General features: G+C 42.6%; 1 protein-coding gene across 2 annotated transcripts in view; it reads left to right on the top strand.

Moving 5' to 3' along the window:
* ZC2HC1A (zinc finger C2HC-type containing 1A) overlaps nucleotides 1–25,588 on the top strand; it is a 69,178-nt gene extending 43,590 nt beyond the window's left edge. The window contains exons 9-10 of one of the 2 annotated variants that reach the window (XM_040432216.1): nucleotides 2,833–2,934; nucleotides 25,020–25,588. In XM_040432216.1, coding sequence (XP_040288150.1) covers nucleotides 2,833–2,934; nucleotides 25,020–25,206 — 289 coding nt within the window. In that variant the 3' untranslated portion in view covers nucleotides 25,207–25,588. The remainder of the gene's footprint in view (nucleotides 1–2,832; nucleotides 2,935–25,019) is intronic. The other variant, XM_040432217.1, reaches the window with a different exon arrangement.
* The last annotated feature ends 1,733 nt before the right edge of the window (nucleotides 25,589–27,321 follow it).

Here is a 27,321-nt window from a genome sequence, read left to right as displayed (position 1 = left end):
GGATCCTGTGGCCACTGCCACCAATGATTAATACTTGGTGGGTGGGGGGGGGGGGGGGCGCACTGCGCCACCAATGTTTTTACTATTGGCCGGGATTGGGATGGGGGTGGGGGGCGCACTGCGCCACCAATGATTAATACTGGGGGGCTTGGGGGGGCGCACTGCGCCACCAATGAAGATAAGTCTCTCGATCATTCATATACAGGAGGCGGGAGCTGGCTGCAGAATCACATAGCCGGCTCCCGACCTCTATCAGCGGTAGCTGCGATCCGCGGCACCTGAGGAGTTAACTACCGCGGACCGCAGCTATTGCTCATAGAGGCCGGGAGCCGGCTATGTGATTCTGCAGCCAGCTCCCGCCTCCTGTATATGAATTAATGAAAGACTTATCTTCATTGGTGGCGCAGCGGCCACAGCCCCTCCCCTCCTCTTATGTTCTATCCCCTCATTGGCGGCAGCGGCAGCAGCAGCACAGGGGGAGGAGACACTGCTTCCTTCTCCCCTGTGCTGCGGAGGGAACACGGAGAGCGCTGTCAGCAGCGCGTTCTGTGTTCCCAATACGTTATCGGTATATCCGCAAAATAGATGCCGATACCGATAACGTTCAAAATCCTCAATATCGGCCGATAATATCGGCCAAACCGATAATCGGTCGATCCCTAGCTAGAATAAACAATTCCTTATGGTTTGAGCTCTGGTTTGGAATATATGAATCATAGGACAGTTGCACTAAATACATCAGATCTCGTGATTCTTCTCTTCAGCGTGTTGATATCATACGTCATGCTCTATTTGCGTTCATTGACAGCTTGGCTTCTACCAGAAGCTTTACATGCAGGGAGCTCATGTGACTGTGATTTTCATAGTTCAGTAAATTTAACCCCTTAAGAACCCTGCCATTTTTCACCTTAAAGGGAACCTGTCACCGGGATTTTGTGTATAGAGCTGAGGACATGGGTTGCTAGATGGCTGCTAGCACATCCGCAATATCCAGTCCCCATAGCTCTGTGTGCTTTTATTGGGTAAAAAAAACGATTTGATACATATGCAAATTAACCTGAGATGAGTCCTGTCCCTGACTCATCTCACGACAGGACTCATCTCAGGTTAATTTCCATATGTATCAAATCAGTTTTTTTACACAATAAAAGCACACAGAGCTATGGGGACTGGATATTGCGGATGTGCTAGTGGCCATCTAGGAACCCATGTCCTCAGCTCTATACCCAAAATCCCGGTGACATTTTTAGCAAATCTGACATGTCACTTTATGTGGTAATATCTTTAAAACGCTTTTACTTATCCAGACCATTCTCGAGTTTTCTCGGCACATATTGTACTTCATGACACTGGTAATATTTAGTCCAAAAAATTAATTTTTATTTATTAAAAAAATACCAAATTTACCAGAAATTTGGAAAAATTAGCAAATTTCAATTTCTCTACTTTTATAATAGATAGTAATAACTCCAAAAATAGTTTTTTTCTGTTATAACTCCTGAGGTAATGTGCTCTGCATTAGGGCCGGAACAATGGATAGGGGAGGGTAGTTATCCCCCTAGGGCGCCACTTCGCTACCCATAAAGGGGGGCGCACTCATGGCCGTCCAACTTCACTAGAACAGCACAAGAAACCGCAATGACATCCACGCAACCTCCTGTTCTGGGTCTTGCATGATGACGTCATCACGTGAGACCCGGCGCAGGAGTGGAGATGTCATTGGGACCGCATGCATCAGGACACAGCAACATAAGCCACAGATAAAACTGTGGTCTGCATCGCAGACAGCGGCGGGGGGACGGGAGGGAGGTGTTTATTTATTTTTTAATACTAAATGTCCGCACTGCTGGGGGCACCAGGAAAGGGGGGATGGAGATCATTATATATATATACCTGGCACTACTGGGGAGGAATGGAGGAGCATTATATACTGGCGCTACAGGGGAACATTATATATATATATATATATATATATATATATATATATATACTGGCACTATGGGGGGGAGCATTATATATTGGAACTAGTGGGGGGCACTACAGGGGGACATTATGGTTATATTATTACTACTAGGGTACTGTAGGGGCACCCGGCACCCCCACCAATCAGCTGTTTGAGGAGACGTTGTGCGCATGTGCCGTCTCTCTTCCTGCTCACCGCTGTATGTCTATGGGACAGCAGCAGTGAATAGCATGTGCCATCTGCTCAAATAGCTGATCGGCAGGGGTGTCAGGTGTCGGACTGTGTTTTTTAGCACATTATTACAAGATTTGGGGCCCCACTTTTGATTTTGCCCAGGGCCACATTTTGTCTAAAACCGGCCTTGCTTACAGCCAGACATGGGATTGAGAGGAGGAGAAGAGAATTTCTTTGAATTCCTGGGATACATAATAATGATTTCTTTATGCATTTCTCTGTTTATATTGTAAGATGAAATAGAGGATAAAATGTAAGGACATAGAAAGGTTTTTAAGTAAGGATTTGACTTGGTCAGTGGCAGAATTATGAGACCGTATACTCTAAAGGGAATGCATCCCTCTAATCTGTTTTTCTTGTTTTCTGATTCTGGATTTTCTACCTGCCCCATCCTTTCGTAAGGTTCGTAGGCTGCCACCAGAGGTGTCTGGCCACGGCTTATTCCTCTTTCCCTATTGACAATACATGCATCCTCGGCTGTGACAAGCATGCATGTGCATGAGGGTAAAGGGCAGGAGAAATAGGTGTTGGCCAAAAAAATGTTGGTATCTATTTTCCGTTTTTCTAAATATAGTAGTTCTACATAATTAGATTTTGTTGCAATATTTGTAAACATTGATCTTTTTTTATTTCAGGGGGTCATTAAAGTCCAGTACACCGCCCAGCATGGCAAGAAACCCAACCTCTGTTCCTTCCGCTAACAAAAGGAAAACATACAATGCAGAAAACTACTCCAGGTATATTGTCTGGAACTGCCACTGACAGGTTTTCAGATCATTTCATATTCAAAACTTTAGCAACTTTCTAATCCATTGATATGACCTCTGCTTGCTGTCAGTAATTTGAAACATTATTTACATTCTCTGGACGCTTTCCCATCGTTGACACCAGACACCATCACACGGCTCAGACGGACATGATCAGCGCATTAAATATAACCAGTAATGGTGCACTTGATATAAAGAATGAATGTTTCCATTCCCTGACAGCAATCAATAGTGAGTAATGGACACACTTAAAGGGCATCTGTCAGCAGGTTTGTCCCTATGACACCGGCTGACCTGTGACATGTGCACCTGGCAGCTGAAGGCATCTGTGTTGTTCCTATGTTCATATGTGCCCGCATTGCTGAGAAAAATGATGTTTAACCCATTCACGACTTCATTGGGTCTTTAAGATAACAGAGCGAACGCCATAGCCAGCGGGTGCCTGCTGTTTTATACAGCAGACAACCGTGGCCAATGTCCACGACCAGCAGTCAAATGTGACCACGGCATCTGAGAAGCCGGAAAACCTGGAAGCACGCGCTTCACATGCTTGAACGTCTCCCCCTGGCGGAGATCGGGGAAGGCATTGATTCATAGTAATGAGCATGAGCCTGTATTCGGCTTCTAGGCTCATTACTTGTATATTAAAGTTCAGAAATTATACGTAACCTTTACTTGTCACCATAAAACTCCCAAAAATAATTCACAAAAAATGAAAAGCAACCCCCTGACAAGGGCGATCCCACTCCCTATATTGCCCTGATAATGATCAGGAACTCACTAATTGTATAATAAAAGTAGGGGATACTAGAATAGTTGATAGGCTAGACACGTCCCCTCCCTCTCTCCCAAGGCTTATAGTCAGGATTCTACTAGAGCAGGGGTGCACAACCTGCGGCCCGGGGGCCACATGCGGCCCTTGATACCATTCTGTGCGGCCCCCAACCATCTGGTAACAGACATGTATGCCTATGTCTTGTGGCTGCTCACATGTATTTTTCATGTATTTCTCCCATTAGATGGGAGTCCTGGAAGTGTAACTAGACATTAATGGTATATAATGTGTGTTCAATATGCCATAAGTACAATTTTTCAGTTGTTAATACACCTTAAAATTTTAATTTTGGCCCTCGTCATTGGTTCAGTCTGGCAATGTGGCCCCCAACCAGGAAACGTTGTGCACCCCTGTACTAGAGTATTCAATTGCTAGACACTGAATCAGGGCTACAGTGCACAGAAAAGAAGTAGGTTACATTTTATGGGGATTTTTTTATTTTATCTTTTGCTGTGATTATACTATATGTATTACCTCTCAATGATATCTTGGTCTTACTAACAAGTGACTGTTCATGGCTGTTTTTTTTTTTTGTACATTACAGTTCAGGTCAGCAGGTGGCAGCACTGAACTGTAATATACCGTACCTATTTCTTTATAGGATAATGGAGAAAATTCCATTACGCTATATAAATTGCAATCTAATGATTGCATGTTGTGGTCCACTTGTTGTGGCCCTAATAAAAAGTAAAAAAATATAAAAAAAAATTCAAATCACCCCCCCTTCCCCAAAATAAAAATACTTAATAAAAAAAATGAACATCATGGGCATCGCCATGTGTGAAAACGCCCATACTATTAAAATATATAAAAAACTTAACCCATACGGTGAGTGGCGTGACGGAAAAAATAATTGATTAGCCGTTTTTTTTTTCATATAGAGACTAAGATAACTGTTAAGCGGCTCACCCAAGAACCCCGTATGGATTAGGTGCACTCCTCTGGGTACACCCACCTCCAAACAATGATAAATTCGTAAAAAGGAGGGGGGCTCAATTATTTGAAAACTCTGGGCAGCAAATTCAATGATCTAGTTTAATCATCAAAGGACACCTCATATGCATAAAATGGCATCAAGTAAACCATACACATAAAATCACACAAAATAAAACGGCATTAAAATCACTTAGGATGGGGGCGTGGCCAACTAGCGGCATGTGAGCACGCATCTTAGACCTGCTCCGATTCCCCGTTTCAATCCTGTCTAATCCTGGCAACCTGCCGACTCCTACCCTAGAGTGGATGGTGTGCAAGCGCAAGAGGAAACCCCGCACACCGACAATGGGTCCAAACAAAGCGCAAACTGCAGCTGAAAAGCTCAAAGAGTACACGAGGCAAGAGGCCCAACATGGCGCCGCCGCGCCTTCACCATCACGCGCGGCGATCACCCGCGGTCAGGCAGCGCAGCAGCTGGAAGCAGAGAGCCCAGAGGAACCGGAGTTCGCCCTGAAGACAGCCTATCTACAGCTCATGTCAGCGATATCCTCCTGTCAAACATCGCTTACCGGCAAGATTGAGGATGTAAGGGTGGACCTGGGCCTGCTTTGGCATGATGTCCAGCTGCTTAGAGACCGCGTTAAGAATACTGAGGACAGGGTATCTTCACTTGAAGACCTGACCAGGCCCTTGGTGGGAAAAGTGCAAGATCTTGAGCACTCTGTGAATCAGTGGCAGCAGAAGTGTGACGATCTGGAGAACAGAGCCAGACGAAACAATGTCCGAATCCTGGGGCTCCCGGAAAAAGCAGAGGGTCGGGACCCTGACACTTTTCTCGGGCTCTTGTTTAAAGCATTATTTCCAGAGGCGCCATTTTCCAACGCATACGCCATAGAAAGGGGGCGCACAGGGTTCCCGCCAAATTCCCTCCTCCCGGTGCTCCACCGAGGCCTCTCCTTGCGAGATTATTAAATTGGAAGGACAGAGATCTCATCCTTAGCCAAGCTCGGATCAAGCATGAAAATGTGACAATCTCTTTATTCCCGGATTTCTCGGCCGATCTACAAAAGAAGAGAGCTACATTTGTCTCAGTCAATCGGCGACTGCGGGACCTGAATCTGCAGTATTCTATGGCGTACCCAGCGCGCCTACGTGTAGTGGATGGGGAGAAAACCATATTCTTTGCTGACCCTAAAGAAGCGGAAGATTGGGTCCCCAGGAGATCGGGACATTCAGGACTGCACTGACCCGCTGGTTGCGTTCATTGCGCAAGTATTACTGCTGTTTGGTGACTTACTGATCGTTATTTCATCCACTTATTATTGTGTCTGCTGTTGTGGACCACGATGTTCCGCTAACTGCACATTTTAATCATGTGGGAGTTATATCATGGCTTATGTCATCCTTTTGTGCATGCCTTGCCACTATATGTGAACATATATTGTTGTTGCTCATAATAATATGTGATGGGAGCACTACCTGCATAGGTACTCCATCTAATTGCACTTTGCAGGTCCCTGAAATATGGGCCCATATACTAGTTGGATCAGACTCCAACGACCATATATTCACCTTGTTACTTCAACGTATTAAGTTATGTTCCTTTTAGGATTTGTTTTCTTCAGGTATGGATTTCTTCTCTAGCAGGGTTAGACAGAGGAATGACAGTACAGTGGTGTATAGTAATGATTTGCTTCTCTCTAGTGGGAAAAGCAGTAAGACATCCTATAACAGTGATGGCGAACCTATGGCACGGGTGCCAGAGGCGGCACTCAGAGCCCCTCTATGTGGGCACCCACGCCCTGGAAAAAGTCTATGGCATAGCAATATGCTTTAGACTTTTCCTGCCATTCATCATCCCCAGGACACACTATGAACAGCACAGGCAGCGCATTAAATGTAGGCTATTAATCTATTATAGATAAATGATAAAGGACATGAAAGATATATTATATTGGTATTTAGGTTAAATTGCCGTGTCGGCACTTTGCGATAAATAAGTGGGTATTTGGTTGCAGTTTTGGGCACTTGGTCTCTAAAAGGTTCACCATCACTGTCCTATCAGATCAGAGATGAACCCGAAATGGCCTCCATGAAAATCCTGTCCTGGAATGTAAGGGGACTCGGAGATCCAAAGAAAAGGATAGCAGTATTCTCCCATCATTCGCTCCTTTAACCCTCACATTATTGGTCTGCAGGAGACCCACCTGAGACCGGGAGTAGACTTAAAAAACCCTGGGTTCAATACTTAGCCAATGCATTTGGAAGTTCACACTCTAGGGGGGTTGCTATAATGGTCCATAGTAGTCTTAGATGGGAGGTGCATCAGGTGGTTACTGATCCAGAGCATATGTGCATATTAACTGCACTCCCTACATAGTGATGAATGTATGTAATCCGCCGCCTTCTTCTACCTCCTACTGCAAACTGTGATTGGATTTGTCGCGCAATACCCCAATGTTAGACTGCTCTGCATGGGCGATTTTAACATGGTTATGCATCGTGGGATGGATAGATTTAGCGGGGATCCTAGTGTGCGTGGTGATTCTCCTCCTGATACTGTTCTCTCTAGAGTAGCTGCTGAAATGGGGTGGCTGGATTTGTGGAGGATCAGACATCCGCTAATACAGGAATACTCATGCTTCACCCCATCCAGGGGAGCTCTCTCCCGGATTGATTATATTTTAGGGAATGCTATGGTTTACACTGACCTTAATGATGTGAGATACGGGCCCCAGGGCCCTTCAGACCACGCCCCGATATGGGCCGAGCTTAAACTCTCAGATGTTGCTAGACAGGGAAGGAAGATGCGCATCCACCCCTTCTGGCTGTCTCTTTTTGATAGCGACGACAGGGTCCCTGATCAGTTGCTGATGTTTTTGGAGGTGCAGGATATTGAGACAGACGGCTTGCTGCTATGGGATACCTTGAAGGCATATCTGAGAGGTTGTCTCAAATCATCAATATCCTTCATCAAGAAAGACACGCAGCGCAAAGAGGTGGAACTACACACTAGATGTAAGGAGGCAGAGAATGCTTTCACATCCTCCCCAACTGAGACAAACAGATTAGAATGGCTTAATAGAGGCCGGTTATACATTTCTCAAGCAGCAGTCCTTTGAGATGGGCAATCAGGCAGGCAAGCTCCTTGCGCGTGGCAGCAAACTTGTCTCCTCCGGTTATCAGAATTAGGAGCCCTGACGGACTGGTGAGGGAGTCAGCAGAAGGTATCCTAGAATGCTTTGAGAGCTTTTACACAGATCTATATAATTCCGTTGTGACCTACACGGCGCGAGAGCTGGAGGAATACCTTCTTGAGGTACCTCATCCTCGGCTTAGTGATCTCGATAGAATTGTATTGGAGGATGATATCACTTTGGATGAGATTAAATTAGCAATCACGGACCTCCCTGCTGGGAAGGCCCCTGGCCCGGATGGCATCCCAATTGAAGTATACTCCAGATATACTGACATATTGGGTCCGCAACTTCACAAACTATATAAGACAGCTCACACCCGTGGTATTTTGTCGGATTCTATGTATGACGCCACAATAGTGGTTATTCTGATGCCCGATAAAGACCCGCTGGAATGTGGATCATACTGTCCTATTTCCAATTTGAATCTAGATTATAAGATTCTCACCAGAGTTCTAGCAAATCGCCTTAAAGGGCTTCTGTCACCCCCCAAAACTCATTTTTCATTTTTGGGCATATTAAAATCCTTATTGGACGACTATTCCCTATATAGGGCTCTTACCTTGTTCTGTGGCTTCGTTTCATCAAAAATCGAGCTTTTAAAATATGCAAATGACTTCACTACCAGCAAGTAAGGCGTCTACTTGCTGGTAGCCGCCGCATCCTCCTTTTTAAAAAACCGCCCCCTCCTCCAGTTGATTGACAGGGCCAGCGAGCGCTCTCCTGCGCCGATGACGTCACCTCTAAACCCGAAAGAGAAGACGTCATCGGCGCAGGCGCGCTGAGGAAGCGAGCGTCATTCTCTCAGAGCGCCTGCGCCGAATGAAGACACGTAAGGCGCAGGCGCGGGATTTGAACTGCTGACAGGGCCAGCCGGAGGAGGAGAGCGCTCGCTGGCCCTGTCAATCAACTGGAGGAGGGGGCGGTTTTTTAAAAGGAGGATGCGGGGGGCTACCAGCAAGTAGACGCCCTACTTGCTGGTAGTGAAGTCATTTGCATATTTTAAAAGCTCGATTTTTAATGAAACAAAGCCACATAACAAGGTAAGAGCCCTATATAGGGAATAGTCGTCCAATAAGGATTTTAATATGCCCAAAAATGAAAAATTTGTTTTGGAGGGTGACAGAAGCCCTTTAATAGAGTGATCACTTCAGTAGTACATAGTGATCAGTCGGGCTTTATGCCGGGCAGTTCCACCTTTGATAACATCAGGAGAGCCCAGGTGATTGGGGACGGCTGAGGGGGCGCATTGGGCTATGGCCTCCTTGGACACCGCCAAGGCCTTCGATTCGATTGAGTGGACATTTCTGCTTGCCGTGTTGAAGAGTTTTGGCTTCGGTCCGAAATTCATCAGGTGGATCGAGATTTTATACAGGCGACCGAGGGCAGATATATTAATTAATGGCCATCACTCCAGCTCCTTCCCACTGAACAGGGGCACGAGGCAAGGATGCCCTTTGTCGCCTCTGTTATTCGCAGCAGCTATAGAACATTTAGCTCTAAAAATAAAGCAGGATCAGATATACACGGGTATCACCATGGGAGGCAGGTTAGATAAAATAGGACTTTATGCTGACGATTTGCTCCTGTTTATGTCTGACCCCGAGGCATCGCTCCCTAGAGCAATCGAGATTATTGAACAGTTTGGCAGATTCTCTGGGTTGTCCATAAACTGGACCAAGTCAGTTATCATGCCTCTTTGGGACCACACTTGGCCGTCTCACTACCACAACCTACCTGTGGTGGATCGTTTGAAGTACCTAGGGATAGTAATCACTAGAAATGCACATCTATCATACACTGAATATTGAACCCCTGGTGGCTCTCTTTGTGGACAAGTTCAAGTCGTGGAGGTCCCTCCCCTTTCCATTATGGGCAGATTGAATCTTGTAAAAATGATACTGCTCCCCAAGGGCCTATACATTCTAGCTCATGCGAGCGCTCCCATGTCTAAGGGCGGCTTCTTTGATCGTGTTCACGCCATGGTTGCCTCGTTTGTGTGGGGTGGAGCTAGAAGGAAGTTATCCTTGGCTGTGCTTCAGAGGCCTAAGACGCAAGGGGTGCTTCTCTTCCGGACTTCTTTCTTTACTTCTTAGCTGGTCAGCTTAAGTTCCTGAGGCCCTGGGTATCATCGGCTGATTTGCCCAATGCTGAGTACTTTCTACGGGAGCACTTGCGTCTGGGTACTCTTTGGCCGGTTCTGGAGAATTCAAATTGCCCCGCGGTCGCTTGATCCCTCTTCACAGGCTGGCACATCAGGTGTGGCAGGCTTCTAAACTGCATTCATATAAGGACCTGCCTGACGTGGTTCCCTTGTGGCATAATCCCATGTTTACTCATCTGAGTCTGGGGGATGGGGTTGATATGTGGAAGCTCCATGGAGTCTGCACACTGGAAGATTTGTATGAGGGTGGGCATTTACGCTCCTTCTCGCAGATTCAGGACAAATTTGGTGTGCCTCGCAACATGTTTTTTAGGTACCTGCAATTGAGACACGCCCTGCAGGCTCTGCTAAGAGTATTGGGGAGGGCTATCTCAAAATACCCTTTGATAGGAGTGCTGAGATCGCAGGGTCCGAGATTGATCATCTCCCCCCTGTACACCCATCTGCTATGCAACCGCATGACAATGAACCCTCTTGCTATTGAAAACAAATGGAAGCTATCCATACCCTCTCTGACGGAGGATGATTGGAGTGAGGCGCTCCTTACTCCGACCAGGGTTTCACCCTCTATTAATAATAGATTGATCCAGATGTTTATTCTTCATAGGAGCTACCTCACTCCAACCACATAAGATGGGAAGGATCCCTCATAGTAGGAGCCAGGGATGCTCGGCGGACAGTGCCGACTTCTGGCATATGTTCTGGGAATGCAGCTATATCCGCCGCTTCTGGACTTCGGTCCTGGGGATATTATCCACAATGGTCCCTGCTGCGATCCCTCTTTGTCCCAAACTTTGTATACTTGGAGTGCTGGATGAGGAGACGTGGTCCCATTATAATAGAATATTTTTAGGGGAGGCATTATTCCTAGCTAGGAAAGCTATCGTGCTCCGATGGATGGGAGACAGACCACCATCTCTGGGCCAGTGGAAGTCCCTTGTTAACCACGTAGTGTCCATGGAAAACATTGTCTTTAAACCCAGGAAGTGCCCTCAAAAATTCCAGAAGGTTTGGGGAGAATGGTGTTCCTCCACAAAACCCTGCAAACCTCTCATATGTACTCAGCGACTGACAATCCAAGTTTGGGTTACAGGGGACGTGTTCAGTTTCTCATTCATGGGTGAAGTTGTATGCTTTCATTCTCAGCACTTTTCCACATGATTTATTTTGTTTTAAAATGTATTCCCTGTGTAATGCGTCACTCTGTACTTGTATCCTATCATGTTACTCCCCTGCGTGGGAAACTAATATGCTTTACCCTACTTGATTCATACCTGAAGGGTTTATCGTTAATAAAACGAGTTTAAAAGAAAAATCACTTAGGATAAATACATGTGGCTGGATCTATGGTTGTAGGAGAGGGTTATGCTGTAATGCTCTGGTATGAGCCACACGATAGCGTACCTCGCTGATATAAGCCTCAAATAGGACTCGCAATAGAATAACTGATACCAGAGCATTACAGCATAACCCTCTCCTACAACCATATATCCAGCCGCATGTATTTATCCTAAGTGGTTTTAATGCTATTTTATTTTGTGTGATTTTATCCTGTGTGATTCACTTGATGCGATTTTATGTGTATGGTTTACTTCATGCGATTTTATGCATGTGAGGTGTCCTTTGATGATTAAACTATATCATTGAATTTGCTGCCCAGTTTTTTTTAAATAATTGAGTCCCCCTCCTTTTTACGTTTTTTTTTTTTCCATCACTTTACCTCCTAAAAGAAAATAATTGAAAATAAAAGTGATCAAAAAGTCATGCACCAAAATGGCTTTATCAAAACGTCCAGGTCACCTTGCAAAAAATGAGCCCTCCACATCTCCATAGACGTAACTATAAAAAAGGAGAGCAGAATATGGCAATGCAAAGAAAAAATAATAATTTCTTTTTTTTTTTTGTATTAAAACGCAAGAAAAACTTTACATATGTGGTAACGCCTTAATCATACTGACCTGGAGAATGTAAAGTCCGTTTTACCACATAGTGAACGCTGTAAAACTGTGGTGGAATTTTTTCCCCCGCTACATTATATGCAATATTAAATGAAGCCATTAGAAAGTACAACTTGTCCTGATTTAGTCTCTGTTGCAGCCCATAAGTAAAGCGCAGTGTACAAAGTCTTCAGTCACTCCCTGGTGTCCAGCACTCTGCTATCGGGTCTGCTCACTGCACTGTCCCTGCAGGGCTGCAGCATTATGTCGGAGAAGATGAGCGAGCATACATTCTTCTGAATCCTAGCAAGAAACAGTTGCTGGATAGTTTTCAGGGCACCACGATCTCTTGGACGGACCAAGGATCGGGGGAAATAATTGTCCTATGTAAACGTGCAGCCGATGAGCCGGCCAACATGTCCTATATCCATGAGACTTGTCTGGAATACACAATATAACTTTCTAATTATCTGTCAAAGTTGCTGGATATGAAAAGGAGTAATGCAATTTTAGCCTACTTATTAAACCAGAATGAGCAGAGTTCCCTCGGCTGTATAACCATCTAGAATTACCGGTCATGTAGTACCAAGGATGGCCGAGCATGCACGTGCTTTCAAGTTCTCATTCTTGGCTAGAGGTGCACTTTTATTTTAATGGCAGGTCTCTAGAAGGGGTTACACCTTCCAGAAATTCATCACTTACGGCTTGATAAAGACATCTTACTACAACTTGTAGTATTTCCTAAAAAGAAAAAAATTCCAGCAATTCTTCGCAGCTTCAGTCAACTTCTAAGATGAATTGTTCTTCGCAAAACATTGCCTGAAGGATTTAAAGGGGTTGTTTCACCTTGGACATTGATGGCACGTCGCTAGGATATGCCACTAAGGTCACATGGGTGCAGGTCCCACCTCTGGAAGATAGGAAGATGTCACTTTTCTTAATAAAATATACAGCAAAGTTTCATGTATTCATATGTGCTACTGGTATATGCAAAAAACTCTGACTCTGGCTCCTTTCAAAATGGCAGTTCTGGAGCTGTCTGCTGCAGAGAACAGCTTATTGGGGGGGGGGGGGGGGGAAGGGGGTGTGCCAGACCACCCCTGATTGGATCCCAGAAAACCTTTACATTTTTATTTCGCTGGTCAATGTTCCTGCTAGTGCCCAGGAGGCAGTACCAGGGTTGCCAACGTCCACATATTTCTGGACAGTCCAAAAAAATAGATGACTTTTTTTTTTCCTGTGTCCGTGAAAAAAAAAAAATAGCAGTGTCCATAAAGGTTTTTGAGGCTGGTGGTATTTGACTAGATTATTTTGGTGGTGACCATCATGATTTTACAGCTCACAGTGAATGCTGGTAATGAGTTCTTATCAGTGTATTGAGCTATAGACATGTATTACTTATAATCTTTATCATTCATTATGGTTTTGCCATTTGTCCGTAAAAAAAATGTTGGCTGTCCGTGATTTTGGTATAAGTTGTCCAGAAAAAAAGAAAACTTCTGGTTGGCAACTCTGGGCAGTACTTCTCTGTGTAGTGCCCTCTGCATTAATGGGGTTCTCTGGGAATGATTTAAAATGGCCTCCATGTGAGCAGGGCTGGTTGCCTCTACTTTCAGAGCTGAGGGAACGGATCCTCACTACACTGCTCTACAATAGATGGTAATGATATGATCCTAAAGGCAGGCACTCAACATCTGGTTCACCATAGATACTCTAAACCATTGATTAAGATCCACATTTATTCTAATATGTAAGTTGTATAAAATCTCAAATGCAATTATTCAAAAAAACACATAAAATGCAAATAAACAATGTAAAACTTCCAGAAAATTGCTAGAAAAACAAATATAAAGTTATAAAAATTGCAGGCAATGTAAAAATGAAGTAATATTTTGTTAGAAATTTCTTGCTATAGACACATTTGATTCCAAAGGTTGATGTTGCAGTTTTCAAGGTTAATATTTCAGCCTGCGTAGTGGGATAACTTGGGCTTTGTTTGCATTCAAGTAAATATGAAGAAACGGGTAGGTATACAAGACTTTGTGCCTTTCAGTATATACAGTGGATATAAAAAGTCTAGACACCCCTGTTAAAATGTCAGGTTTCTGTGATGTAAAAAAATGAGACAAAGATAAATAATTTCAGAACTTTTTCCAGCTTTAACACCTTCCCAACCCATGACGTACTATTATGTCATGGGAACCACTGCGTTTCCACAATTTGATGTAATAGTACGTCATGGTGATCGCGTGGGCACCGGAGCTGTGCGCGCGCGATCACTGCAGGGGCCCGGCAGTCCCTGGTAGCCGGGCCCCTGCTGTATCCGCCGGCATCGCTGTAAAAGACGATGCCGGCGGATTAACCCCTTCTATGTCGCAGTCCGCGCTGACTGCGACATAGAAGGAGTTTGTGTCGTGCGAATGATCGCATCGAGTCCCCGCGCTGCTGTGGCGGGGACTCGATGTGTCAGAAGGCAGCCCGATGTCGTGCAGAGGCTGCTCAATGCCTTGCATGGCATCGGGACCTGCCTTCTACAGGTGTCGAGGAGATCCAGTCTCAGGCTGCGTCTCCTAGGCAACTTGTTAGTGTATGACTCGCTGTAGTACACAAACAGGCAATTCATTACAATACAGATGTATTGTAATGTATTACAGAGGGGATCAGACACCCAAAAGTGAACATCAGTAATAAAGTAAAGAAATAAAAGTTAAAAAAAAAGTATTTATAATAAAATTAATAAAGTAAAAAAATAAAAAAATGCCCCTTTCCCCTTATTTTATAATAAAAAACAGAAAAAATAAAACAAAACACACATATTGGGTATCGCCGCGTCCGTAATGACCACACCTCTTCAGAACAAAGTGAATGTACTATATTGTACAACTGGTTATTTTATGCTACTGGAGATTGCACAGTAGATCCCTGTTGTGTGTCAGAAAGGGCTAAGACACATATTTCTTCTCTCCTCTGTAACAAAGTGGATGCCTGATGGTGCAAATAATAACTGGCCGACTGTTCTTTAATTGCCAGACACAAAATAACAAATACTTTACTTCTTGCTTTATAGCCAGACCATAACATGAGTTTTTTTTAAGGCATAAAATCTTCTCTGTGTGACACCAACCGTGCAAAACAAGGTAATTCCAATAAAAAAGCTGTAGGGAAAAAAGAAGCGTAAATGTAGTCACCTTCAGCACTTATCATGCTAGCCTTTTATTGCGCGAAGCTCCGGTTTAAAGTCAGTTTAAAAGGTTCCCACGTTGTGAGCAATTCACCAATATACTGTAATGTTATCAGAAATGACATACATAAAAATTCAATATTACAGTTTTACTTCCATCATTATAAGCCCCTTTCCATGTAACCTGCTATGGTATATGAATGTCATATGCGCGGGATCCCCCCACAGAGCAGAGATCTGCTAAGGCTGTGTTCACAGTTGCGACGGGAATCCGATATCCTGATCCGACATTATTTCGGTTTCAAAAATGCTATTATTATGTGCAACTTAAATAAATAAGAAAAAGTAGACATATTAGGTATTGCCACGTCCGTAACGATCTGCTCTATAGAAAAGTCACATTACCTAATCCCTCAGGTAAACACTGTAAAAATAAATAAATAAAAACTGCGCAAAAACAACAATTTTTTTGGTCCCCTTGCCCTTACACAGTGTAATAATGAATCAAAATCAAAAAATCTTATGTGCCCAGAAAAATATGTGCCGGCAGAAAAATAAAAAAAATAGGGCGTTCAGAAAATGGAGATACAAAAACCTAATTCTTGTTTTCAAAAATGCTTTAATATGTAAAACTGAAACAAACATCATAGAAAGTAGACATATTTGATATAATTGCGTCCGTAACAACCTGCTCTATAAAAATAGTGCATGATCTAACCTGTCAGATGAATGTTGTTAAAAATAAATAATAAAAACGGTGCCAAAGCATAAATTTTTTTGCGTTGTCTCAAAAAAAACATAATATAGAGCAATTAAAAATCATATGTACCCCAAAATAGTACCAATAAAACTGGCACCTTATCCCGTAGTTTCCAAAATGTGGTCACTTTGAGTTTCTACTGTAGGGGTGCATCACGGGGGCTTCAAATGGGACATGGCATCTAAAAACCAGTTCAGCTAAATCTGCCTTCCAAAAACCATATGTCGTTCCTTTCCTACTGCGCCCTGCCGTGTGCCAGTACAGCAGTTTACGATCACATGTGGGGTGTTTCTGTAAACCGCAGAATCAGGGTAATAAATATTACCGTATTTTTCGCCCTATAAGACGCACCGGCCCATAAGACGCACCTAGGTTTTTGAGGAGGAAAATAAGAAAAAAAAAATTTTTGAACCAAAAGGTGTGCTTTTGGTGGGTTTTGAACTAATTGTGGTCTGTGGATGGCGCACTGTTATGGGGGATCTGTGGATGGCGCACTGTTATGGGGGATCTGTGGGTGACGCACTGTTATAGGGGATCTGTGGGTGATGCACTTTTATGGGGGATCTGTGGGTGACGCACTGTTATGGGGGATCTGTGGATGACACTTATGGGGGATCTGTGGATGACACTTATGGGGGATCTGTGGGTGACACTTATGGGGGATCTGTGGGTGGCTCTTATGGGGGATCTGTGGGTGACATTTATGGGGGATCTGTGGGTGACACTTATGGGGGATCTGTGGGTGGCTCTTATTTAAGGGGGGGATCTGTGGATGACACATATATAGCATCTTATGCTATGTGTCATCCACAGATCCCCTCCATAAGTGTCCCTGTAGTGAATGACTCTCAATACAGGGGGTGGGGGTCGCATCTGCTTTTATAATGACAGCGGGGCCCGTGCAGTGACTGTATTCTACTACACGGGCCCTGCTCACTGTATAATCGTATCTCTAACAGTTAATTGTTATGTATATAATCGCATAATCAGCGCCTGTATACTTACAACTACAAGCGCTCGGTAGGTAGCAGGGAGGAGGCAGGCCGGGAGGACGGTCGCTGGCAGCGTGAGTCACGCGCCTGCGCCGCCTGCTTCATTCATAAAGTGGGCGGCACAGGCGCGTGACGTAGTGACTCACGCTGCCAGCGCCCGTCCTCCCAGCCTGCCTCCTCCCTCCTTCCTGCTACCTACCGAGCGCTTGTAGTTGTAAGTATACAGGCACTGATTATTCGGTTACGGTATATACATAACAATTAACTATTAGAGATATGATTATACAGTGAGCGGGGCCCGTGTAGTAGAGTACAGTCACTGCACGGGCCCCGCTGTCATTATAAAAGCAGATGCCGGCCCCCAGCCCCTCCTCCCTCGCAGCTGATACACCCGCCGCGCGGCACACAGTGCGTCTTATAGGGTGAAAAATACGGTAAGTTTTATTTGGCTGTTAACCCTTGCTTTGCTACTGGAAAAAATGGATTAAAATGTAAAATCTGCCAAAAAAGTGAAATTCAGAAATTTTATCTCCATTTTCCATGAATTCTTGTAGGGTTAACAAAGTTTGTAAAATCCGTTTTTTATACCTTGAGGGGTGTAGTTTGTAAAATGGGATCCTTTTTGGGTGGTTTCTATTATGTAAGCCTCGCAAAGTGACTTCAGACCTGAACTGGTCCTTTTAAAAAGTGGGTTTTGAAAATTTGCTTCCAAACTTCTAAGCCTTCTAACGTCCCCAAAAAATAAAATGTCATTTTCAAAATGATTCAAACATGAAGTAGACATATGGGAAATGTAAAGTAATAACTATTATATGAGGTATCACTATCTATTATAAAAGTAGAGAAATAGAAATTTGAAAATTTGGGAATTTTTCTAAATTTTGTGTAAATTTGGGATTTTTTCACAAATAAAGGTGAAATATATTTACTCAAATTTATGACTATCATGAAGTACAATGTGTCACGAGAAAACTGTCTCAGATTGGCTTGGATAAGTAAAAGTGTTCCAAAGTTATTACCACATAAAGTGACACATGTCAGATTTGCAAAAAATGGCCTGGGCAGGAAGGTGAAAACAGGCCCGGGCTTGAAGAGGTTAATGTGACCTGTAAACTGTACAACTCAATTGAAAAAAAAACAGAAATCTTTTAGGTAGAGGGAAGAAAAAATATAGAAATAAAATAATATGGTTGCATAAGTGTGCACACCCTTAAACTAATACTTTGTTGAATCATCTTTTGATTTTACTACAGCACTAAGTCTTTTTGGGTATGAGTCTATCAGCATGGCACATTTTGACTTGGCAAGTCGGCAAACTCTTCTTTGCAAAAACACTCCAAACCTGTCAGATTGCGAGGGCATCTCCTCTTCAGATCACCCCACAGATTTTCAATCAGATTCAGGTCTGGGCTCTGGCTGGGCCATTCCCAAACTTTAATCTTCTTCTGGTGAAGCCATTGCTTTGTTGATTTGGATGTATGCTTTGGGTCGTTGTCATGCTGAAAGATGAAGTTCCTCTTCATGTTCAGCTTTCTAGCAGAAGCCTGAAGGTTTTGTGCCAATATTGACTGGTATTTGGAACTGTTCATAATTCCCTCTAGCTTAAAGGGAACCTGTCATGTGGATATTTGATTATAATCTAACTAATTATATACAATCATTAACTACTAAAAAGTACCTTAGATGTATTCACTTACTGGTGTGACAGATGGTTATCTCATAATATACACACAAAGATGCCGCATGCTAATGAGCTGATTTGAGTCCGGCGTGATGTCATTGAGTCCAGCGTATATTTAATTCAGAGCTGTAGCCACTCCCCTGCCCACCTGCTGCTGGTTCATATGGAAACAAACTGTCATTCAGCAGCAGGTGGGCGGGGAGAGTCAGGAGCTCATGAATATTCAGGACTCCTCATTATCAGCTGGAGCTTTTCAATACAAGATGTTGGCAGATTGACTGGGTCAATTAAAGAAAGTGACCCAGCATTGTGCTAAGAGAATCAGTCACTTATTTATGTTGCCCTTAGTTAGAACACCATAAAACTGGTGACAGGTTCCCTTTAACTAAGGCCCCAGTTCCAGCTGAAGAAAAACAGCCCTTTGGCATGATGCTGCCACCACCATGCTTCACTGCGGGTATGGTGTTCTCTTGGTGATGTGGTGTTGTTTTTGCGCCAAACATATCTTTTGGAATTATGGCCAAAAAGTTCAACCTTGGTTTCATCAGACCATAAGACCTTTTCCCACATGCTTTTGGGAGACTTCAGATGTGTTTTTGCAAAATGTAGCCTGGCTTGGATGTTTTTCTTCGTAAGAAAAGTCTTTCGTCTTGCCACTCTACCCCATAGCCTAGACATATGAAGAATAGGGGAGATTGTTGTCACATGTACCACACAGCCAGTACTTCCCAGATATTGCTGCAGCTCCTTTAATGTTGCTGTAGGCCTCTTGGTAGCCTCCCAGACCAGTTTTCTTCTCGTCTTTTCATCAATTTTGGAGGGACGTCCAGTTCTTGGTAATGTCACTGTTGTGCCATATTTTCTCCACTTGATGATGACTGTCTTCACTGTGTTCCATGGTAGATCTAATGCCTTGGAAATTCTTTTGTACCTTTCTCCTGACTGATACCTTTTAACAATGAGATCCCTCTGATGCTTTGGAAGCTCTCTGTGGACCATGGCTTTTGCTGTGGGATGCGACTAAGAATATTTCAGGAAAGACCAACTAGAGCAGCTGAACTTTATTTGGGGTTAATCAGAGGCACTTTAATGATGGCAGGTGTATGCTGACTCCTATTTAACATGATTTTGAATGTGATTGCTTAATTCTGAACACAGCTACAGTTTACCGTGCAGAAGAGGGTGTGCACACTTATGCAACCACATTATTTTAGGGTTTTTATTGTTTTCTTTCCTCCACCTAAAAGATTTCAGTTCTGAAATGATTTATCTTTGTCTCATTTTTTTACATCACAGAAACCTGACATTTTAACAGGGGTGTGCAGACTTTTTATATCCACTGTATATATTACTTTGTTAGTTTTGGATGATTCATCCACATGTATATCACCCTGATTTATGTATATATCGTCTTGGTTTAGGTGGTTAATCCATGGAGGTAAGTGAATGGTTAATAGATAAGGAGTAATTAGTACATCCACACAGGTAAGTATATGATTGGCGTTTTTACATGATGAATAAATACTTCATCCAAGAAGTCTGATGTTGCAATTAGTGATTTATACTGTTCATCATGGAGAACTTATTATTCACTGTTATGTTGATATTAGATGTTAAGTCTGTTAGTATATTACTCACTGTTGGGTGGTCTAATGTTGGCTAATGCCGGTGGCGTCCCCACTCGGCAAACAGCTTCACTCACCCTGCTTGCCGGCACCTGCAGTCTCCAATCCTCCGTCTATGAAGGTGGTGCGCCGCGGCTTTGCAGACAGCTTCACTCACCCCGCTTACTCTGCTTAACGGCCTCCTGTGGTCTTCGGTTCTCCGGCCACTTGGGTAATACGCCACGGTTGATTCCCCACGTGGTATGTTCGGTAGTCTTTGCCATATAAGCTATGTGCTGGAGTCGGCGTCTCACAAGTTGCACTCTGCGTCACGTGCTTCTTGGATAGATATTCTATATCTGTGTGGTTGTTCCACTGTTTCTGTCGTCAAAGACTCGATTCCTTGAAAATTATACCAACAATAGTTGTACAACTCTAGCAAAGTGGGTCTTGGTGGGTAGTCTTGTATACCTACCTGTTTCTTTATATTTACTTGAATGCGAACAAAGCACAAGTTATCCCACTACGCAGGCTGAAATATTAACTTTAAAAACTGCAACATCAACCTTTGGAATCAAATGTGTCTATAGCAAGAAATTTCTAACAAGATATTACTTAGTTTTTACATTACCTGCAGTTTTTCTAGCAATTTTCTGGAAGTTTTACATTGTTTATTAGCATTTTATGTGTATTTTTAAATAATTGCATTTGAGATTTTATACAACTTGCGTATTAGAATAAATGTGGATTTTAATCAATGGTTTAGAGTATCTATGGTGAACTAGATGTTGAGTGCCTGCCTTTAGTCTTATACTTAAATTTTTTTTTTGCTATTAGTGACTGGGCGAGTCACATTAGACAGAGCACCAATTCCATGACAACAGCAAAGGAGAGCCGCTATAAATATATACATATCTTTTAAAATGATATGATCCTGCCTGTGATATCATTATGGCTGAGCAGCCTGACAGGAACGCTCACCAATGTGTAGTATATGCAAGTGCCAAGACATAGTGTGTAGTGAGGCCCCACCACCTCACCCTCCTAGGCAGTTCTGCAGGTAGAGCCAACCAGTCCTGCTCACATATTAGGACAGGTTGCTGGTGGCCATTTTAAATCATTCCCAGAGAACCCCTTTAGGCTACTTCACAGCCCCTTTCCTCTGCTCTGAGTGACAACTGTAGTGGTCTCCTGATTGGATGTTACAACTGTCACTCAGAGCAGAGGGAAGGGGCTATAGAAAAAAAAAAAGCTAAAGGCCGCTTTTACACAAGTATATTGAAATCCTTCAGTATTCTGGCTCTGGAGTACGCACGGATTCCAGATGATATACCATCAGTATTGCTTCAGTGTTTCATCAGGATCTACATGTGTATTCTTACCACCTTGATGCATTCCCATAGGCTTTAATGGGCATATTTGGAAACAAATTTGCACATAACTCAGACATGCTGCGGATTTCAAATACTGATGGAAATTATACACCCATATGAATAGCCTTATTCATGAACATTAGCAGCAGATTCCGGTATATAAAATACAGGCCATATACGGATTGCAATTTACTTATGTTAAAGCGGCCTTATTGCTGAGAGCGCTTCTCAGTGAGGAACCACCTCCAGGGCACCTGCAGGGAAGGGGCCCCACAAAATAAAGCTTCATTTTCTCAGTCCTGCCAATAATATAACCGAAAGGAATTAAAGGAATGATTACCCACCTCACCCTGACTCCTACCTACCTTGCAGGTTCATAACTGCTGACCGACTCCCTTTAATTTAGGCATTACTAAGTTTATTTCTTGGCTGTGACCTGTTACCCATGAGATTCCTCTACGGCCTTTGCAGTCGAGGTTTTTCTATATCTGAGTAAATCTGTGAAACCAAGCCGACATCTGCTCCATGGAACGGCTTTGTTTGCCTTCTCTCTGCTGATGTCTTTGCAGCAGGATACAGATCCCAGCAAACCCTCTGCTTACAGGGAAAGTCGGAGCTCCGTTCAAGGCTTTATTTTTCCAATTAAAATGCATAGTTTGCTAACAAAAATGCAAATCAGTTTCTCAAATGACTTTCTCTTCATTAGCCCTTAACTGTTTATCTCTGGTAGAATAGCTTAAATCCCATTTATGCCACCATGCCCACTGTCATGCCCCCTGCAGGTTTCTGTAACCTAGTTCTTCATTGCTCTCCTTAAAGCATCATTTATATTTTTCATCTAAATTGGTCTAAAATTCTGTACGGATTCATTTCTTCAGATATTCTTACTATCTATATCTATCAGAGAGAGAGAAAATTCGGTGTTCGTGTAACTTTTAGGGGGAGTTAGAAAGTTACTTAATATTGTTTGTTTCAAAGGGGTTATCTTACAAAGTTCAAAACTTTAGGTGATAAATACTAGGTTGGTGGAGGTCTGACTGCCAGGTCCCTCACTGATCGCCCTAACGGTTGAGCGTATGCCCTGCTATTTTATGCAACGTCTATGGCATTGGCAGATGTAACGGAGTGCTGTGCTCAACTGTTTCCACCAGTGCCCTAGAATTTGAATGGAGAGGAGCAGCACATACCTGACCGCCACTCTGGTCTTTCTGCGGGAGAGAATGAATAAGAATATATCATGTATTAAATGTTCGTTTCATTCATTAAATGGATTTTCCAGGATCAGAAAAGAATGTCTGTTGTCTTCCATAAATAGTTTTAGTCCTGTCCACAGGTTTTGTGTGGTATTACAGTTCAGCTCATTTTACACAAGTGAAGTTTAGCTGTAAAACCAATCACAGGCCATGGACAGGTTTGATGCTGTTTTTTGCAAGAAAGTAGTCATGTTTTTCTAATCCTGAATAACCCCTTTAAATCTAACGCTGGAGACATTAACTAATTTCTTAATATATTTGAATGTAGAAGGATCTTTGGGACAGCCATATTGGAGATACTTCCTTTCTGTATTTTCTGTGCCGAAGCGTGTGTGCGCTTTAAAGAGGACCTTTCACCGATTCTTACCCTATGAACTAACTATACAGACATGTGGAGCGGCACCCGGGGATATCACTGCACTTACTATTATCCCCGGGCGCCGCTCCGTTCTCCCGTTATGCCCTCCGGTATCTCCGCTCACTAAGTTATAGTAGGCGGAGATTCCAGTCCCTAAGTTATGGTAGGCGGAGTCTGCTCTAGCGCTGGCCAATCGCAGCGCAGAGCTCACAGCCTGGGAGGTTATTTTCTCCCAGGCTGTGAGCTCTGCAATGCGATTGGCCAGCGATACAGAAGAACAAGGGCAGACTCCGCCTACCATAACTTAGGGAACGGAGATACCGGAGGGCATAGCAGGAGAACGGAGCGGCGCCCGGGGATAATAGTAAGTGCAGTGAGATCCCCGGGTGCCGCTCCACATGTCTGTATAGTTAGTTCATAGGGTAAGAATCGGGGAAAGGTCCTCTTTAAATCAACTGCAATTATTGTCAAGGGGGGTATATCATCACAAAATCTCTTATTATTGAAATCATGTTTGCTTTAGTATTGTTTTAATGTGGTTATCCATAAAATAACTTGAAATATTCCAGATTACCAGAAAACTAGAGCACACACAACAGCATGACATTTCCTATTTTTTTTTAGCTTTACTGTGTAGACTGAGACAGAATCAGCACAGAGACACAATACTGTTGGGGTTAAACACTCAAGATTCTAGATTGGCAAAAGACAAACTATTTCCCTTTTTATTGACTACATTTAAAGCTAATATTCCAAGACACTGGATGAGCGAAAATATCCCGACAATAAAAGAATGGCTGTTGGAAATAAATATGACCGATGGATTTGAAAAAATTTAATGGTCGACCATCGGAAATTATAACAAATATTTAAATATCTGGTCTAAATGGAATGACTTTATTTCTACAGACAAGATAGTCAAATATTTGGATGGATAGGATATTCCTAAAAAATCTTTTACGAAGAGGAATTCATTTCTGAACACATGTGACTAAGTTCTTGTTATATGTTAATCTACCCTTGTTCCCTTCCCTTCTTCTTTTCCCCCTTTTTTCTTTTTTCCCTTTCTGTTTTCTTTTTCTCTAGATAACTGGTTCATCTACAGAATTATCTAATAGTCGGTAGATTTTCAACAGATATTTACACACTAATGCAGAAGACAGGAATGAATTATCATATATTTAAACATCAGGGTGATAAGGTTATTATGCCTATTTTAGGCACTAACACAGCCTGATTCAATAAAGATACTAACATCCTACAAAGTTTGTATGATGTTTATATCGTATTAAGATCTAATAATGATTATTATAAGATTGTCTAAGTTATAAGATTTCACTAATTAGTAGATATAAGCTACCTGTTGAAATCAGGTCAAGTCGAATTGTATTTAAGAAGGGTATTCAACCAAAAACACACTCTATTGAGAAAAGTTATGTAATTCTGATAAGTGACAATGAAAAGATGTCTTGTATTTAGAACCTGTTTCTCTATACCCATGTTTTACACCAATGTTGTAAATTTATTTTCGGAAAAACTTAATAAACTTAAATTTACAAGAATCAGCACAGGAATTAATGACAGTACTGTTGTACTGCTGAAGACCCAGATAAGACAGGAAAGCAACACTATATGCACAGATACTATTCTGTACCTCTCAAGGGGACTGTACTTTTCATAATATGGAATATAACCTTTCATGGTTCTTCTCACACAAAGAAAACAATGTTCTGGACATACCTCATAAACCGCTTTATTTATTTGAATTTCTTTTTAAACTTTAGGCCTGATAACAGAATGGGTTACGATACTGGAGACCACTCGGATGCCATGAATGGAGGCCGCATGAAAATTGGAGATAATAATGGATCAGGGCAGCTGACAAAGTTTTGCCATGAGTGTGGCACCAAATACCCAGTTCAGTCGGCCAAGTTCTGCTGCGAATGTGGCGTCAGAAGAATGGCTATGTGATCATCTCCTGATTTATCCTAAAGGAAGCCAAACATTACAGTATATCAACTAAAAATGGGCTTACTGTGACTGCTTACCTTTATGGTATATCATTTATTGGACTTACATAACGACCAAGAGAAAACTCAGCCGAAGTTGAAAAAGTTAATGACTTTAAATAAATAAAAAATACATTTACTAGAATATTAAAATTGGGCCTAAAATTTTAAGAAAAAATAATCTTTATCCACATCGCACTATATTACCTTTTAAGTATCAGTTAAGTATTCTTTAGTATGATGTGACAACAGCTTAAAGGGAACCTGTCACCGGGATTTTGTGTATAGAGCTGAGGACATGGGTTGCTAGATGTCCGCTAGAACATCCGCAATACCCAGTCCCCATAGCTTTTGTGTGCTTTTATTGTGTAAAAAAACCGATTTGATACATATGCAAATTAACCTGAGATAAGTCCTGTATGTGACTCATCTCAGGGACAGGACTCATCTCAGGTCAATTTGCATATATATCAAATCGTTTTTTTTATACAATAAAAGCACACAGAGCTATGGGGACTGGGTATTGCAGATGTGCTAGCGGCCATCTAGCAACCCATGTGCTCAGCTCTATACACAAAATCCCGGTGACAGGTTCCCTTTAAAAGAGCGCATTAGGACCTTAGCTGGAGCTTCCGAAAGGCCAAAGCTGACTATATTCATTACATTGTTGTTGGTGGGGGATGCCAGATGCTTCCAAATCTTGATCCGAGAGGTTGGATTTTTCTGGCAGCCATGTATCTCCCATTGCTATATTAATATATTTATGTATTTGGCCATGCAATATAGGCATACTAATTGGGCAATCAAGAATTTCAGCCCATGGTCATCATATGTCTATGGCCAGCTTAGCGGAATAGCCACATGCAGTATATTGCACTCATAAGTCCTGGCACTGGAAGCTTGAACTTGTTATAATAATTGCATGTGCACTAATACTAGGATTATTCGAAGAATGCTGACCATGCAGGACTGACATTTTATTATAATTTTTTTTTCTGGTTGCGTACTCTGATTTCTTGGCGTTTTTTGTGTATACAGTCCCTTATATGTTTATTCTCCAAAATCTACTTGTAGGATTTTTACCATTTTATCTGAATGTTTTATTTTATTTATTTGTATTGCTTTTGTGTGGCGTTGGGTAAGTGGGTTCATCCATAGACAATAAATTACAACCTTACTCTCAGTTTTGAAACAAGATCCACTTTTATTTGCATATAAGATCTGAGTAAAGGCACCCTTGTAAACAATCACCTTGTACGGCTCCGACAAAGGACAGCCTGCCAGAGTTCTCCAGATCCCACATAGCCGAATAGTTCTGCATGTCCGCCAAGCCCTATTTACTATAATGGGATTCCGTGGAGGTCTGGCCACTTCTGAGCATAAATGCTGGGATTCGGCTGGACAAAAATCACTGCACGCAACAATTATTGTCCGACCAAATCCCATCATTTAGGAGCAGCCGGATCCCATTATAGTCAATTGGGTGTGGCAACACGAGGCACTATCTGGCTAAGCCGTATCCAGAGAAGTCTGGTCGGCTGTTCTATGCCGGAACAGGCCACAGGATTAGCTTTGCCGTGAGTGTGAAAATAGCCTTAGGTGAAACATGTCTACTGATACTCTCAGGTGGAATATCAGTGGCTTTAACAGTACTGTATGTAGAACTTGTGTTACATTTTGTCAAAAACTGTGATTGTCTGATTGATTACACTTATACCTTTGTGGTAAACATATGAATTGCACCCTAAGTCATTTTAATGCATTTATAATACAGGGAGATCACTACATGGGGGTGCATTCTATGGACCCATATGCTGTTTGATATCACAGCCCCAATTCCAGAAAAGTTGGGACACTTTGTAAAATGTATATAAAACAGAATGCAATGATTTGCAAATCTCATAGACCTATATTTCATTGACCGTAGATATCAGATTTTGAAAGTGAGACATTTTACCATTTCATGAAAAAAAAAAAAAGCTCATTTAGGCTACTTTCACACTTGCGGCAGGACGGATCCGACAGGCTGTTCACCCTGTCGGATCCGTCCTTCCGCTATTTCGCCGGACCGCCGCTC

The sequence above is a fragment of the Bufo bufo genome, chromosome 5, assembly GCF_905171765.1.
Source record: "Bufo bufo chromosome 5, aBufBuf1.1, whole genome shotgun sequence".
In the NCBI taxonomy this organism is placed as follows: domain Eukaryota; kingdom Metazoa; phylum Chordata; class Amphibia; order Anura; family Bufonidae; genus Bufo; species Bufo bufo.
This window is presented reverse-complemented; position numbering and strand designations above follow the sequence as displayed.